The sequence below is a fragment of the Sitophilus oryzae genome, unplaced genomic scaffold (assembly GCF_002938485.1).
Source record: "Sitophilus oryzae breed Bouriz unplaced genomic scaffold, Soryzae_2.0 scaffold_177_pilon_pilon, whole genome shotgun sequence".
Taxonomy (NCBI): Eukaryota; Metazoa; Arthropoda; class Insecta; order Coleoptera; family Curculionidae; genus Sitophilus; species Sitophilus oryzae.
The window spans coordinates 2,023,989-2,042,360 of NW_022146479.1; the positions used below are offsets into that span (position 1 = coordinate 2,023,989).

At 30.6% G+C, this 18,372-nt stretch overlaps 1 protein-coding gene across 1 annotated transcript; it reads left to right on the forward strand.

The window, feature by feature from the left end:
* The first annotated feature begins 2,456 nt into the window (after window positions 1-2,456).
* On the forward strand, window positions 2,457-17,963 carry LOC115882435 (discoidin domain-containing receptor 2-like). Its single transcript, XM_030900496.1, has 5 exons — window positions 2,457-2,491; window positions 9,410-9,502; window positions 15,470-15,611; window positions 16,018-16,169; window positions 17,801-17,963. The coding sequence occupies exons 1-5, from the start codon at window positions 2,457-2,459 to the stop codon at window positions 17,961-17,963; spliced, it is 585 nt and encodes a 194-aa protein (XP_030756356.1).
* Window positions 17,964-18,372: the final 409 nt, after the last annotated feature.

Genomic DNA, 18,372 nt, shown 5'->3' on the forward strand with positions numbered 1-18,372 from the left:
ATCAATTAAGCAAATATACTCAAGGTAGTTTGTCATTGCCTTCCTTGAATTGGCGGTCTCACTATTTAGATAAATACATATTTTTATTTACAAAAATAAAGCGACTGTACTGGGGATCGAAACCCAATACCACTCGTACAGCTGAAGCCACGGCCGGCCGGCCACTTATAAATTAGGCATAATTAAAGTCTATTTTATGGTCTGGATGCCATGAATGTTGGTAAATCTTTGATGAATTTACCGTTTCAGTCAAATATCTATCTAGTCAACATGTTTATTTTTTGTCAATGATAACATGTACTGATAAATTTCATTCCAAATATCTGGAGAACGGTTATTCGTAGCGATTTCTATGAAGAGGCATTTTTTACGTTAAAAATGGCGAAAATATATACTTTATCGCTCAGTAGTTTTATACAAGTACGGACGAAAAGTTATTACATTTTAAACCCGTTATAAATATGTAGGTGGTGCTCCTTACAAGTAGAGAGTCATACTGATATCGAAATCAAATTTCTCATGCCAAAAAACACCGAGATATCGATTTTGATCCAAATATCGACATTAGGTGGGAAAATATTTTAAAAAATCGAATTAAAAATGAGATTCCTACATCCCCTATCTGTGAAACGAAGCATTTTAGGACATAAATAATGTATACGAACTTTTTTACTTATGTTTGTTTATCTGCAGAATATGCTTCCAAAGTTTCTTAAATACAATTTGGACCACCCTGTATATATTTTCTGTCTTACACACTATATAAAAAATCTCATTAAAAGTGTTTATGGGAAAATAAGTTTAAATTGCCTATAAACATTAACAATTCCATGAGCATAAATTATCTTTAAACTCAATAAGTTGCTACAAGAAAAAATATAGAATTATATTCACAAGATATTTGTTATTAATGCTCTTAATGCGAAATCAATTACCTTAATCCTATTTATATTTATCCAAAGCAGAAATAATAACCTGATTTGCCCTATTCCGATCCAATTCATTCGCGAACAAAACCGAGCAAAAAGTTGGGCACCGAGAGAAAAAAAATAAATGGAAAACATTTTTCTTAAGTCTTTTCTCAAAGATTCGAGCATCTTTTGATGTCGGCCTTTATAAGAGAGTTTCCAATTTAATATCTATCAAAGTTCGAGCGTTTATGCCCGGGGCAAGGAACTGATTTCTGTCTTCGGTTTTTAGTTTTGCTTTTTGCCGAAAATATATCGGGCTCGTTTTTTTCTCTTCCCCTTGTATGGAAAACACTAATAGCCAATTTTGTTCACGAAAAAGATGGCGGAAAATGTCTACTTTTGTATCTCGCCAATTTATTTGAATTACGTTACGTATATAAATGTAATGCTGGTTTTAAAAAGCAATATTTCATATTTTTTGTCAAAACTTAATATTGAAAAATATAATTTCTGAAGTAACGTCAATATTTGGATGAAAATTGGCGTCTGGTGCCAATACGATTCCTACTTGTAGAGGGCGCCACCATATACCTTTTAACTGGTTTGAAAAGTAATAACTTTTTGTCGGTACCTGTATAAAACTAATGAATGAAAAAATATACATTTCCGCCAGTTTTTACGGAAAAAAGGTCTCTTGGTAAAAGTCGCTACGAGTAATGGTTCTCGAGATATTTGGAATCGAAATTATCAATACCTGTCATCATTGACATAAATTAAACATGTTAACTAAATAGTTATTACACTGAAATCATAAAGTTGAAATGTTTTTGTGTCAAAAGTTCGACAGAAACTGTTTTATCATCATTTTTTCGATTAAAAAATTATGATTAATTTAAAAAAATAAAAATTTCCCAAATTTATTATTTTAGTCAAATAATTATCTACTCAAAAAAAAATTATAGTGATCGTCAGTAACAAATATACATTATACTGTACAAAATGCTTGCCCTTGTTTCACATGAAAAATGGATTATCCTATTTTTTAACAAAAAGCATGAATTTTGGCAATAGTAATTTTAAATTGATTATAAACACAATTTTCAAATTTTATCAATAAAACTCGTTTTTTATAATGACTTTGTTGTCACTTATCACCTAATATTTACCTTTTATTTTTTTGTTTAAAATTTCCACAAATGATACTTTCTAATACTTTTAGAATAATTATATACTAATTTTTTCGTTTACTCGCCATTTAAACCGGTGTATTTGTATGTATTCGTTATTTACGATATTCTCCGGCTGTGGCAGCACCGGCGGAGAATGCACCAAGCCTATATCAATGTTATTTTAATACTCTCTAGACATAAAAAGAACATGATACGTATATTTATAATAATTATTTATAAAGTAGGTACTGCAGGATATTAAAACTGAAAAAAGGCAATGAAAAAATTGTACCGTCCGATATATTTCATACGCATGGAGAAAGAAATCAGTTTAAAAACAACCAAAATCCCGTATAAGTTATAATTAATGATCGCCATGGACTTTATGACAGAATCCCAAGCGGCAAAAAGGTAGGCGAGATAACTCCTAATGGCATTATTTTTATCCAACTTTTAATTCGAAATTTTTATCATTTTTGTGGACGAATACACACAGTCACACATGATGAATGTGTTTCTCTCATGCTGAAGTGTAATTAAATATTATTTAAAAAGGGTAAAAATCATAGGCATTGGACAAATAATCGTTTTTAATTTTCATAGATTAGTATGATGTATGATCATCTATGTTTATACCGTGTTACTTTGAATGTGGTAAACAGGTTCAGTATTAAAACTAAAAGAATTTCGGACTTCCATTGTCTTTATTTATTTTGCTTACACTACGTTTCGAAATTGTAACAAAGTAATATTAAAACTAGTGATGGGATAAAATGGGAAAATTCGCTCGCGAGTACTCGATTATTGAAATAACCGACATCGCTCGATTATGAACGAGCGATGCAAGTGACGAGTTCCAAGCGACGAACGCAATCGATCCTAGAATGAAATAAATTTAAATCCGATTTTAATGTGATATACTCGATAAAAAGCAGAGCGCATTTTCTAGATATATTGCAGGCAGCAAATTTATACGACGCCGTATATATATTTATCCGTTGCGTATCTGAGGGACAAAATTTTACGACCTACATCGACAATGCTTTGAAATAAACTAAATCAAGCGATCAAGCGAATCGCTCGCCACTTGCTACTTGACATTCATCACCGAAAGAACATGTGCCCTGCGCACGCAACTTACTGCTTGGCGCTTGGAGTTAACGAGTACTTACAACAAGCGACGGGTGAAAAACCGTATTTTTAAATACGAGTGATATTTCGCTCGAGCGATCACGGTGATTGCAATCGCTTGAAACTCGAGTACTCGATTATTGAAATTAATCGGTTTTTCCCATCACTAATTAAAACCGATTTGCTTCAGAATAGTTACTCTGAAAAATCCCTAGACAATATTATATCCAATTGCAAGTCTGACTCATTGGTGCGCCAGCCTGAGGAGAGTGCCCTCGCCCTCTTAACGATTCGATATGTGAAAGGAGCATTGGAGAAGATCAGGCAAGAACTGTTGTTAAGTATCATTATTAACTTTCTTTTGTACATCGTTGGGCATAAACATAACAATCTGTCTATTTTAGTTTAATAAATTAATATATCATATTTTAATATTCCGCAAATACAGTTTTGATTATATTAAATGTTCAATCTCATTATGATCGAGAAAAAACGGCATCAAAGAATGAAAAGCGATAATAATTTGACCGAGGCCAATCTCTAGACGTCATTTACTAAAAATTGATATAAAACTTGTCAAAAATTTAAGTTTTTATGTTATTTTTTCTCGGACGTTAAACTATACCATTTATAAATCATTTCTACTCAATATAAAAATTTAATACAACCCTCTTAAGACCAAATGGCAGTAAGTGCCATTAAAAAATAAACAATCGTAGTGGCAAAGTCATTCTCCAGCCGTCTTTAATGGTGTTTTTTTCGATCGTATGGTATTTATACTTATTTTTATAATTACAAAGATGTCATGGAATATTCTAGCACATCCGCATGTAAATGTAATCCTGAATTGTTTACATTTTAGTTGCTTTGACCTACATCGACACAAAAAGGACACATTTGTAGTTTTCGAGTAAACTATAGTGAACAGAGATATCTGTTTGTCGATACAAAATATAAACTGTTCCCTTGAACAGCGACAGAACAGAATTTAGATAATAAATTATTGGAAATATAACCATCAAAATACTCGAGTCTTCGGTATTCTCATTCAGAATCGAAGCTAAAAAGTTATCTCTCCTCCGATACATAAAGTATGAAGTTTTACGAGAGTCTGCAACCAAAACTGTGTCATTTCACAAATGCGTCGTACATTTTTCATTCGAAAAAGTTGGGCGTGTGATACGATTGTTACTCGGGGCCGCTTTTGTTGACGTCGAGTGTAAAAATTACTGGGTGTAACAGAATCGGCCAACCCGAAGCCCTTAGAACAGCTGTAAATTCTCGGAAACGGCGGAAGAAAAGAAGGATAAAAGTCGCGAAAACAACGAGCAAGCAGCTGGAAAGTCGAAAGTACTAGTTGATTATAGGGCGACGTTTTTCGTTTCGAAGCAACGAATAGGGAACATTTGTTTTTTAGGCGTTGTATCGTACGTATTGTAACAATTTTTAGTTATAAATTGGTTTTTTACTACTGAATAAAGACGGAGTTGAATAGAATCAAAATAAGAAAGAGGACACGTAGAGTTACTTTCCTGCGTTTATTTATGTTTTCAAAAAATTATATTTATTATAGCTGTTTTTTTTAGTCAGATTTTTAATTTAGTAAGAGTTCGACATCTAGAATACAGAGTGATCAGAATTGTATTCGGAGAACTTCGGCAGCATATTCTGCTGATAAAAAGTTTGCGTAAATTTGTGTTGTTTCGGCCTTAATATTAAGCGGCCCATACATTATCAAACAAATTGCGCAACAAAGCGCTGCGCAACATTGCGTTGCACAACTGATTCAGCGGCCTATACATTATCAAACTAGTTGCGCAACAAAGCGATGCGCAACGTTGCGTTGCATAACGGCATTATCCATGCACTTGGTAAGATTTTGATCAAACTGTTTATTAAAAGTTGTGCATTGTTCGAGAAACAATCATGTCTTAAATTGCCATTGCGTCAATTATTGTCATATATACCCTAGATGATGTCGTTGATACCAAAAAACGAAAAAAAACATAGAATTGGGATGAAAGAACTAAAATATTGCACAACGAAGCTCAACACACACATACACAACACAACGCGTTGCGCAGAGTTCTGTTGCACAAAAGAATTCAAACATTCTTGAAACTTATCAAACAATTGCGCAACGCATCAAACGTTACCATACATTGACAACTCGTTGCGCAACAGCCTGTGTTGTGCAATTTGTGTGATAATGCTTATGTTTCATTTTTATTTCGATTTTTTTCAAATAATGTCTGATCAAGATTGTAGATTGTAGAGGGGGGAAGTTAATCACCGCTACCTTATAGATCTAGTGGCCTAATGTGTCCTTCAGTTATAACTCATCATACACTGTCAGGGCTTTGACAAAAGCCATTATCTGAAACGCTTTTTCAGGGGATAATTCACCATCCGATATCAGTGATACCAAAGTGTATGGCACAAATGGTTGTGTGCACTGAGTAATGATGTGTTCTGGTGTTTCCCCATTTTCCCCCACAGAATCTGCATTCGCCGTTATTCCTTTTCTTCTGCTTACTTCTATTTCTGAAGAACCTTCGATATTTGGGTGAAACTTGGTGTGTTTGACATGAAAAATTTAATTTTGTTATCAATATTACTTCTACTTGGGGAGCGCCACCTACATATTTTTAACTGGTTTGAAGTGTAATAACTTTTTGTCCGTACTGCAATAACTGAGTAAAAAAGTATACATTTCCTCTATTTTTTACGGAAGAAAAGATGTGTCTCTTGATAATAATCAGTACGAGTAATGGTTCTGAAGATATTTGGAATCGAAATAATCAATACATGTCAGTATTGACGAAAATTAAACATGTTGACTAGATAGTTATTGGACTAAAATAATAAATTTAAAAATGTTTTTATTCCAAACGTTTAACAAAAAATGTTTTGTTAAAACTTGTATTTTTTGTTAAAAATGTATGATTAATATAAAGACTATGAAGTTTCCAAATTTATCATTTAAGTCAAGCAACTATCTAGTCAACATGTTTATTTTTTGTCAATGATGACATGTATTGATAATTTCTATTCTAAATATTTTGAGAACGGTTGCTCGTAGCAGTTTGGTTCTAAGAGAAAAGTAGTTAGTAGTACTAAAAGTAGTAGTACTTAGTAGTTAAAAATGGTGGAGATACATATTTTTTATACAGTTGTTGTAATATAGGAAATAATGAAAAGTTATAACTCTCCAAAATTGTTAAGAGATTTAACGGAGTTAATGGTTAGAGTGTTGCTGTTGTTGTTATGTGACTATTATTTATACAATATTTGTATATGTCGCACCCACTTAGTGTAATTGTCCGTTTCATGAAACGGATATCCACTTCGCGAACTGAGACCTAACCAGTTCGCAAACCTAACATAACATAACCTAACCAGTTCGCGTAATGGATATCCATTTCATGAAACGGACAATTACACTAAGTGGATGCGACATATTATATGTATCGCACTGTATAGGTTCGCGAACTGGTTGGTGTCAGTTAGCGAAGTAGATATCCACTTCATGAAACGGACAATTACACTAAGTGAGTGCGACATATACACTTACTGATATACATATGTTGATCACTAATATTAAAAAATAGTAAAATCAAACAGTATTTAAAATTGATTCATAATTTTCATAATTAGTCAAGGTGTGAAACCCATTTTGTTATAATTTGAAACCTATAAAACATGATGAATACGTATAAAGTGTAATACTTAATAATAAATTAGTAAAAATATTTTATTATTACTAACAAAATAGTATTAACAATATCAATGTAATTAATAATTTGATATTGTCTATAGGTACTCGGTGGCATTTAATATAGTAAATATTTTATATAATTTTTTGAAGTTTTGTATTAAGCTAAATATCCAGCTATCTGAGTAATGATAAATATGCCATAAATGCGAATGATAAATTATATATACAGACCCCTATTTTCGTATTACAAAATCGAAATATTTAGGTCGCAGTTAATTTCCGGGATGACTGCCTCTAATTTTCTTTTGGGAACGTTGGCTTTGAAATGCCGTATCTTCTAAATGAATATCGCTTTTAAGGTCTATTATATAGGTCAACAACCATCACTGGCATTTATATTTGTTTATATCCACTAATAAATAAAAACCTCTTAAAAAAGGCCTAACAAGCCAAAACATATGTAGAGATAAGTTACTCTCTATTAAATTTGATACACCTAAAAGCGTGTTTTATTAAAATACTAATAGATCTTGTTTGTAATAGTTGTTTTAATCTAAAAGAGAGAACCTAGAACTTAAGCGATCCTAGCAAAAAAAACCAAAGCTCGTTTGCTACAATATTTTTACTATAAAATTGAAGAAAAATAATATCAAAATTTAATAATTTTAAGTCAATTTTTGTAATAACTAACTGAAAAAAATCTATAATTATTTTTGCCTTTTCGTATTTCACGCTCTATCAACGACTGAGTCGAAAATAACCGCAGCGTCTCTCAGGAATTAGCCATTATCCAGCAGATGCTAGATAATTTCAAATTCTCTCCAGCGTTCGCCAGCTCTTTAGGCTATTTCGCCTTAAACTTGGTGAATACTTTAGATTGCAACTTTCAGATAGAGGAACTTAAAACTTGGATTATTTTCAAGAAGTTATCGATTTAACATAACAAACGATATATTTGCCTCTCGCCTTCAAGTACGGATGAAGGAAAAGCTGAATTCTACCAGTTAATAATTATTTGAAGCTGCAAAGTTTTAATACAATACGTACACTGCATTTTAAAAAAATTAGCAAACATTATTTTTTTCTTGAGAAAAGCTTGGGAATTTCGCCACTGAAAGAGTCATCTAATTTTTTTGTAAACATCACTGGCCACAAAGACTAGACATTATGTTAATATACCATAAGATCGAAAAAATACCGCGTCAGAGTTAACTTGGAAATTAAGATATATAATTTTATATTTATTTTATAATTATGTACCTAAAACTATATGGTAAATGTCCCTGATGATATTCTCTTGTCAAGACTTAAATATAGGCCAACTTGGATTTATATCAATTTGTGAATAAGTCATATTTCAGAGAGCCAATTTGATGTAAACCCAAGAGAATCGTGTATATATGTATCAGTATTCCCTTGGGTTTACATCATTACGTTCATACTTGTATACAGGGTGTCCCAATATTCCGTGGATATAGAACTACTATGTATTTTTGGAATAAAAATAAGTTCATTGGACACAATTTACCTCTACACAAAAGTGCTTCGTTTGTCCGTTAGAGGGCATCAAACCTAAAAAACACATTTTTTCAGATATTTTAAGAACTGTTTGTTCCGATTTGAATGATATTTTGGGTGTCTATTTGAGTTTTGGTAAGTTCTTTAACATTTGACTTCCACAAAATTCAAGAAAAACTACGAGAAAGGTGAAAACCTCACCTCTACATAAATTTTAGTATAAATATTTTCCAACTCCACCGAAGATCAATTTTTTTTTCGTTAAATGGTCCTTCTAGTATTTACTACATTTTTTGTCTCTTGTAAAAAAAAACGCCACAGAGCATACTTTTTGCGAAGTTTGATGCCCTCTAGCGAGGGTTTGAACAATGAAGAATTCCAAAAATACGTAGTAGTTCTATGTCGGAATATTGGGACACCCTGTATATTGATTACTAATAATTAAGAGAGAGAAACTAACCTAACTAACAATATATAAAACTGATTCATCATTTTCATAATTAGTAATGGTATGAAGCTCATTTCGTTAAAATTGGTAAACTACCGGGTGGTATATTAGTGCGAGGATGCTTTAAGTTCTAATCTATTTTGTTATCGTACATATTAAGGTAAATTCTTTGTTATAAACCGATTTATCGCAACTAACTACTCCACAGTAACTTTAATTTGTTGCAATAATGCAATTAAAAAGTATTACATGTTTTTTTCGCGCAATTTAACTCAAAATATTTTTTTTCAAACATCACAAGAGTATTAATTTTTATGACGTGATTGACAATATAAGTGTCATTTTTAGTCCTAATAAAACAATATACTATTTTTACAGGACTTCTTAAAAACCGTAATAAAAATTATCAATATTTTAATAGCATTATACAATAAATATTGTAATTAGTAGTAACTAGTATATATTTGTTTTTTAATGACTAAACTACCATACTTATTTAATTTTCTTATTTCAGTTATGGATCTCTGATCTACGTAGCCACGCAGATAGCATCTGGAATGAAGTATTTAGAATCTTTAGATTTAATACATAGAGACTTAGCTGCCAGGTTTGTATGTATATTATACAATAATATAGCGTACTAAATACTATAATACGTACATAATATTTTATTAAATTAACTGAACTGTTCATTTTTTAAAAAAAATTAACAGAAGATTTAATTAAATATGAAATATTTATTTGTAGCTCAAAAGACATAATAATAAATAAAATCTATACAAAAGCTTCATTCAGAACCTCGAAATTAGTGAAATAAATTAGTGGTTTCAGTGACCGTAAAAGTTTGTTCCTCGTATTTCAGCGTAAACATTCAGAACGTCAAAATTAGTGTTAGTAATTTTCAATTAATAGAAAAAGTAAGTTTAGATTGGAAAGTGCCCATAAGAGCAATGTGAACATTATTTGGCGCTATTCTTGCAACGGTCGCGACCCAAAGCTTTTGAAAATTTCGGAGCGGTTCGGGTTTTTCCGGAATTATATCGCCAAATATTATTTAGTCAAATTTATTATTATTTTCTTTTAATTTTATAAATAAAATACAGTGTGTTGCATACAAGAAACTTTATTTCATATAAGGACATGTAGGAAATACCTATGAAACATTGGAAACCGACGTTATGCCACGATCCACGATGGCTTTTCCAGTTCACAGTTCACAGCACAGCTTTTTAAGTTTTTAATGCCACTTTTTCACAATTATCACGGGTTTGAGTAAATTAAACTCACAAGATAGCGATGAATTTGAAGAAAGCACTTTGAAAATGGACGCTTTAAACACTTCGGAATTTTTTCAATGAGAGCGGTTTAGATTTTGAAAGATTTTATAGTTTTTGAAGATTCTGACTTTCACAAGAGATATGGACAAGAGAAAATTATTTCTGTTTGTGCTTGCGGTTGTTCTTAGCAACCGCTATAGCAGCGCCAGATCGCGTGCAACGTTCGCGACCCAAAATAATTTCGCTACACAAAATTTTGACTGGCATTCCAATCTAAATTTATATCCTTTATCTATGGAAAAAGTTAACAACCTTTTAACTTCTGCCCTTAGATCTTATTTTGTCAATAATAATTATACTTCAAAAATTGCGAGTAATGTCATTTTGGATTTTGATTATCATTCGTCAAGAAAAAATGTGGTTAAAAATGAAAAATGTATTGTTTTATAAGCTAATAGTAACTATATATAACTATGTATGTAAATATGTAACTATATAAGCTAATACTGACTACCGCAAACTGTTGCTAGGATATTCTATTAATTTTAATTGTATATTTTTAGACATTATGATCGATCGTAATTTTTAAAGTATAAAGCGTAATTGAAATCACTAATTTATTCCATTAAGTGGGAAATTCTAGGTAAAACTTCAGAGGACATATTCTCTTAAATAAAATTTTAATGTTGATCATCAAAAAGAATAATCTCTAGCATTACTGTAGACTAAATTACTTTAGTGATCATTATTCTAAAAGCTTAATATGTAATAAGGAAGCAAACTGATATTTATATTTAATTAAGTAACATATTTTCTACAAACTTCCTGAATAAATTTCAACATTATCCCATCGGCAATCTTAATGCTGTTATTTATAGTACTAATCTCTCAAAGAAGCCTCAGTCTTCCTCGGCTGGCAATTACTCAAACAACTTTAATACCACCAACCTATTAAATCATAACTCTCACAAAGTGCTATATTCTATACACTTAAAAATTACTTTCTGTTCCACAATACATTAGCTTGTATTTTGAATGTATTAGATAATATTCAGTATGTATTAGATTTATACAAGATATAATTACAAGATAATGTAATACAAAAATATGGTTTTCATATCAATTTTCTACTTTATTAAACAGACTAATCTAAACAACTAAATAAGTTTGTGTTTATTATGAAACTACAGATGTTACACATCGATTTTCCTAACCCTCTTAGTCTTAACTAATCTAAAGGGTGTTTCAAAAAACATGTGACATTTCTCATGGGGAGATTCCTCACGTAAAAATATGGTTTATTTTTCATATTAACATAGGTCCGATTCTGCTTTGTTTCGTAGCTACAGGGTGTTAGTGTTAATAATTTTTCGATTTATTATAATTTTCTTCCACGTATTTTTAGTGATTTGAATGAAATATGGGGGGTAAAAATTACTATTAGTGCTACATCTTTTAATGCTAAAAAAGTGTCGATAAATTCATCAGGGACGTGCATAATATTATCACCGGAATATCTAAAAAACATGTGCGCCACTGACTTTTTTTCTTTTAATATCAAAATTGTGTAGGACGTTTAATGCCAATTAAAAGTTATCTCTTGATATTTTGTCGAATTCTGCCTCCTTGATGAGATAAGCGCAATTTTATTAATCACAATTAATAAAATTAAAATAAAAATGAAATTAATAAATTAATTATTTTATCTAATTTATTACTAAATATTATTACTATTAGTTATTACTACTATTAGTCGAGCATAAAGCAATTTCAAATAATAAAATTATGGCATTTGCAGCAAGATAATTATAAAAAACCTAATTTTAAAAAGTTTTAACATCCTGTAACTCTAAAACTATGCATTTCCATACCCATGTTTATAGGTAGCTTTTTTATATTTTTTGATGAGGAATCAATGAGTACTTATATTATATTAAAACTTTCTCAAGTTAATGATAATAATTTTTTTAAAGGTTGCTATTAGACTTGGATCAAGGCAAATTAATAAAATTGCGTTTATCTCATCAAGGAGGCCGAAATCAACAAAATATCAAGAGGCAACTTTTAATCGGCATTAAACTACTTACACTACTGCGCTAACAAAACAAAATAAAAAGTCAGTAGCGTACATACTTTTTTTAGCAAAATATTCCAGTGATAACCCATATGCACGTCCCTGGTGAATATGTTGACACTTTTTTAGCTTTAAAATATGTCGCATTTATAGTATACTATAAAAGTACTTCGAAGAAAATTATAATAAATCGAAAAAATATTAAGACTTTACACCCTGTAGCTACGAAACAAAGCAGAATCGGACCTATATTGATATAAAAAATAAATATTTTTACGCGAGGAATCTCCCCACGAGAGCTGGCACATGTTTTCTGAAACACCCTGTATATTTTTTATTTATTTATTAATATCTCTGAAACTATCGAAATATATTTGCTCATATCTTAGGATTATGTAAAGTGATCTGAAAGGAAGCCAAAAATGCAATAATATACAGGGTGTTCCATTTAAAAAAATCCTCCAGAGCTACTTACACTTTATTGAGCCACCTTATACAAGTTAAAATATTTTCCTGAAATACATCCTAGAATATACTTTAGGTTTGCACTTAAACAAAACTCTCAACTTTTTTATTCTAGGAGCTACAGATGCCCGATGCACTATTGCCGAACCCTGTATACATTAATAAAATCAGAAACAGAAAGATTATATTTAAAGTATAGTTTTAGAGTCTGTAATGTCGGTACAAAGTATTAAAAAACGTATAACCTTTATGTTGATACCATATTTCACAGAAAATTGTAAATTTTGTTTTAAAGTTCACAGGGATAATTATAAAATTTTTAAAATTCAACAACGGCGGAGTATATATAACTTTTTATAGGAAAACGTTGAAAAGTTTGCAAACAATGTATTTTAATCACATACAAAAGTTTTGAGTACGAAAATTATGCAAAGAATTTTTGGTACAAAAAACATATTTAGTATAGTTTTAGAGTCTGTAATGTCGGTACAAAGTATTAAAAAACGTATAACCTTTATGTTGATACCATATTTCACAGAAAATTGTAAATTTTGTTTTAAAGTTCACAGGGATAATTATAAAATTTTTAAAATTCAACAACGGCGGAGTATATATAACTTTTTATAGGAAAACGTTGAAAAGTTTGCAAACAATGTATTTTAATCACATACAAAAGTTTTGAGTACGAAAATTATGCAAAGAATTTTTGGTACAAAAAACATATTTATGTATAGTATTATTCGAGGTATTATTTTTAATTGCATATTATATTCCACCTATATTGAAATTGTTAATTTTAAAGGTTGATTTGGGCTATTCCAAAGAGTAGATATATTGTATAAAATAGCAAAATACAGTCACAAGAAAGACCACAAAATGGTGAGTGATCAACAAATTTCTAGAATGATGGAAAAATTCCCCAGGGTAGACAGGCGAAAAATTTCATAGTAGAACATTCGCCAAAATTTACAGCAGACTTGATAAGCAAAGGCAGAAAGACTTTGACAGTCTTCAGTCTAGGTACTAAGAGAGCATTGTAAGCTGAATCGGCATCTAACATCTAAAGCTGATGGGATTGACAGACGAAGCCATGTGCAGGTTGTGTCAATCTAAAGAAGAAACGACTGAACACATTTTATGTCGGTGCAACAGCCTGAGAGTACTTTCTAGTTCTTTTGTTATAATGATAGACCATTGAGAAAGAGCTTGTAGACTTTGTAAAAATGATAGGAACGAAGAATGTAACCTGAGGATCAGAAGATGACCAACATAGATCTGAAAGGGTCGCACTAGATTAGGCTGATAGCGACCTCGTAAATGTACCATAATTAATGGAAAATAAAACTTCAGTATCATTGATAGCATAAAAATTTTATGTAATTTTTTAAAACTTTCAATAGTAGAAATATGTTAGGCCTACCTGTACTCAGATGCCCCAATATCTTTTCTTACTGCTTTATTTATTGGTAGACTAAACTAACAAAACTAAAAAAAATAATCTTTATCAATATAGGAATAAAATGGCTTAAATTTTAATAAAAGAAAATTATTTTAGCACTTGTAATAAAAATATATTATATAAATATATCGAAAATATATTTAAATTTTAATAATAAAACATTATATATTTTTTGCAAAATAAATCACTAATTCACCACAACACACCAACTTTTAACATTAACCGCGCGTTATAGTCCAGTCATCTTAGTCGAAATAGGGTAGGAATCTCGGAATTCAAGATAACCGGCTGTAAACTCGTATAAACCTTTATTTAACATCCTAAAACATGTCTCAAAACCTACATAAATATGATAGCGTGTGCGCGACTTGTAGATAACTGAGGTCAAAGGTCAAAAAATCGACTTTTCCCCCTTTTTTGCAAATATCTCGTTCCCTTTCACATTTACGCTATTTGTATTTATCATAAATATTATAGATGATAAAATTCTCTACAACTTTTGTTTCAAAATTTTTTTTGTACCTGTAAATGTAATTAAAGTATTTCTGTTAATAATTTTCTAATTGTACAAAGAGGTAAGTGTTATTAAATGAAGATACACTTAATTTATGAAAAAAAAAATATTATATTCAATATAATCTTTTATGAATAAATGTAAATTATTTATAATTATATATTTTTCAATAAATAGACTTTATACGGCGTGTTTTTGACGAAGACTACAGGTTGAACTTGAATGATACCGTACATAATGAAAGACTGCGCGCTCACCGCCCTCTATCTCAAAAACGGTTTGAGTTTGAGGTACAAAAAATTTTTGAAACAAAGGTTGTAAAGAATTTTATCCTCTACAATATTTATAATGAATACAAATAACGTAAATGTGAAAGGGAACGAGATATTTGCAAAAAAATGCGCAAAAAAATCGGTTTTTTGACCTTTGACCTCAGTTATCTACAAGTCGCGCACACGCTATCATATGTAGGTTTTGAGACATGTTTTAGGATGTTAAAATAAAGGCTTATACGAGTTTACAGCTGGTTATCTCGAATTCCGAGGTGAAACTCCTAAGATGACTGGACTATTTCGCTAACAATGTTAGCATATTCAGGAGATGGTTAAAACTATTTTATATTTTGAGTTTTAATCATCTCCTAATAATGCTGCTATGGTTAGCGAAACGCGCGTCCAGTGTAAAAGTAAAAGTGTTTTGGTGTATTGTGGTAAATTAGTGTTTTATTTTGCTTTTGCAACACCAAAAGTTCCAACCCTCAACTATAATACTGTCTTCTATTTTAGGAATTGTGTAATAGACAAGAACTTTACGGTAAAAATATCAGATCATGCAATGTACTGTGAGAGATATGAAAGTGAATATTATATAAGTGACACAAAGGCGAGGTTACCAATCCGATGGATGTCTTGGGAAGCACTCCTGCTGGTAAGTATATATTGCAGATTCTAAACGATCGTAAAGAAAAGGCATTATAGTGGCTTTTAAAATGGCCAGTGGCGGCTCGTCAGGGTAGGCAAGGTTGGCGGCGCCTACCCTAAGATTTTGGCAGAATTTAAGCGATTTATTACATATTTTTGAGCTATGTTTTTAACCCAGAGATAACATATAACAAACTGGACTAGGGTATTATGTAAATTAGGAGGCGGGGGCAAATAGTCGCAACTAAAATTTTGTCGCCTACCCAGTCACACTTGTCCGAGCCGCCACTGAAAATGGCCAAATCCATAATAATTTATATCAGACAGACATTAAGTAATTTATTAAAAACGCACATAAAATATTTTCATTTGCCATTTTTGCACCAATTGACCCTATTGACATTATTTTTCAGGGTCGACAAACAACCAAAAGTGATGTGTGGGCGTTTGCTATAACTTTATGGGAAATATTGATGCTCTGCACACAACAACCATATGCTGAGCTAACAAGTGAACAGGTGGTCGAAAATGCAAATCATTGGTACCAAAACGATGGATGTCAACGGTAAGTATTTTTCTACCGCTATTCCAAAACTTCTTAACAAATTTTCAAAAAGTAGAAACAAAGATGTTTTTAATTTATTTTTTGCAGTACAAAGTAAATTATAGCACAAGAGTAAATTTTTCCCTGTAATATGTTGTTTGTGTTTTTTATATTGTAATTTTTTTATTGTAAAATTTGAACATAAATGAAACATGAAAATAACAATTAACAAAAATTTATTTTAAAAATGTCTGAAGTTTCATTCAAATCTGGAAATTAGTGAAATAAATTAGTGGTTTCGATTAAACTTTATACTTAGAAGAGTTTACGATATTCACAATGAATTAAAAATAAAATTAAAATTAATAGAATATCTTAATAAAGCAAGAATGTTCTTTCTAACTAATTTGTCAAATAACCGTCAACTTGTTTTTTCTAACCACAAATTCTCTTGACGAATGAAAATCAAAAGCCAAAATGACATTACTCACAAAAAGTTTTTTAATTTTTTCTATTAATTGAAAATTTCTACCACTAATTTTGTCGTTTTAAATGCTTACATTAAAACTAGTGGAATAAACTTCTACGCTAATTGAAACCACTAATTTTGGGGTTCTGAATGAAGCATTATTTAAAAAGAAGGCAAATTAAGTTAAATTATTACTTACATTATTGCCTTCTTTGAATTCATCAGATTTGAACTAATAATTAGATCAATTAAAAAAAATTGAATTAAAATTCGAAACTATTAAACTTCATTCGGAACCTCGAAATTAGTGGAATAAATTATTGGTTTCAATTAGCGTAGAAGTTTATTCCTTTAATTTCATTGTAAGCATTCAAGTCGTCAAAATTATTGTTCTAGCTTCATTCAAAACTTCTCAATTAGTGGAATAAATTAGTGGTTTCAATTACACCTTATACTTTTTAGTTTACTATGATTCACAATGTTTAAAAAACAAAATTAAAATTAATAGAATATCCTAGCAACAGCTTGCGTTAGTCAGTTGTATTCATAGAGAAAGCCTAATATTTAGCTTATAAAACAATCAACTTTTGATTTCTAACCACAGTAATTTCTCTTGACGGAAGATTATCAAAGGCTTCGCAAATTTTGAAGTATAATTAGTGGAAAAATTAAAAGGTTGACAACTTTTCCTAATAATTGAAAATGTCCACTAATTTTGACGTTCTGAATGCTTAGATTGAAATTAAAGGAACAAACTTCTGCGCTAATTGAAACCACTAATTTATTCCACTAATTGCGAGGCTCTGAATGAAGCTTTAGTAATTTTCAATTAGTGGAAAAGTTAACAAACTTGTAACTTTTGTCACTAATTATACTTCAAAATTAGTGGGGAATGGCATTTTGCCTTTTTGTTATTATACGTGAGAAGAGAAATTGTGGTAAGGAAAAAAATTAATTGTAAAGTATAATTAAAACCACTAATTTTTTTCCACTAATTTCGAGGAACTTTTTACATTTTCTTATTGATGCTATCTATTAGAGATTCTTATTGAAGCCTGTAGCAAAATGTCAAAATTATAACAAAAATTTGTTTATATTAAAAACAATCCTCAACCTAAGAAAATAAGATATAATACTGATGTTTTAATACTCAATTTTATTAATAATTCATATATTTTACTAGATATTTGCCTAGACCCCAATTGTGTCCTCGAGAAATATACGACTTAATGGGTGAATGCTGGAAAAGGAACGCAGCTGACAGGCCACGTTTTTCCGAAATACATCTTTTCCTACAACGCAAGAATTTAGGCTTCATGCCTACCAACAATCAACAGATAGTTTAAGAAGACTTGATTAGTTAAGAAACCCGTTTTCTATTTCAACATTCATGATTTAAGTGTATATATCCACAATTATTAAGATTTGATTTCAGATTTCAACTTAGTTCATATCGTCCATATTTTATAAGAACGAACTAAATCTATCACCCAAAAAATAAATAAAAAACAAATATGATTGTCTACTATTTGTTGATATACAGGGTGGTCCGAACTGTATTCCGGAAACTTCAGCAGCATATTCTGCAGATAAAAATAAGTAAAAAAGTTCGTATGAATGTATGCCCTAAAATGCTTAGTTTCGGAGATACAGAGTGTAGAAGTTTCATTTTTATTTTGATTTTTTCCATATAATTTCTGCAGTAACGTCAATATTTGGATGAAAATTGGTGTCTGGGAGTTTTTTGACACGAGA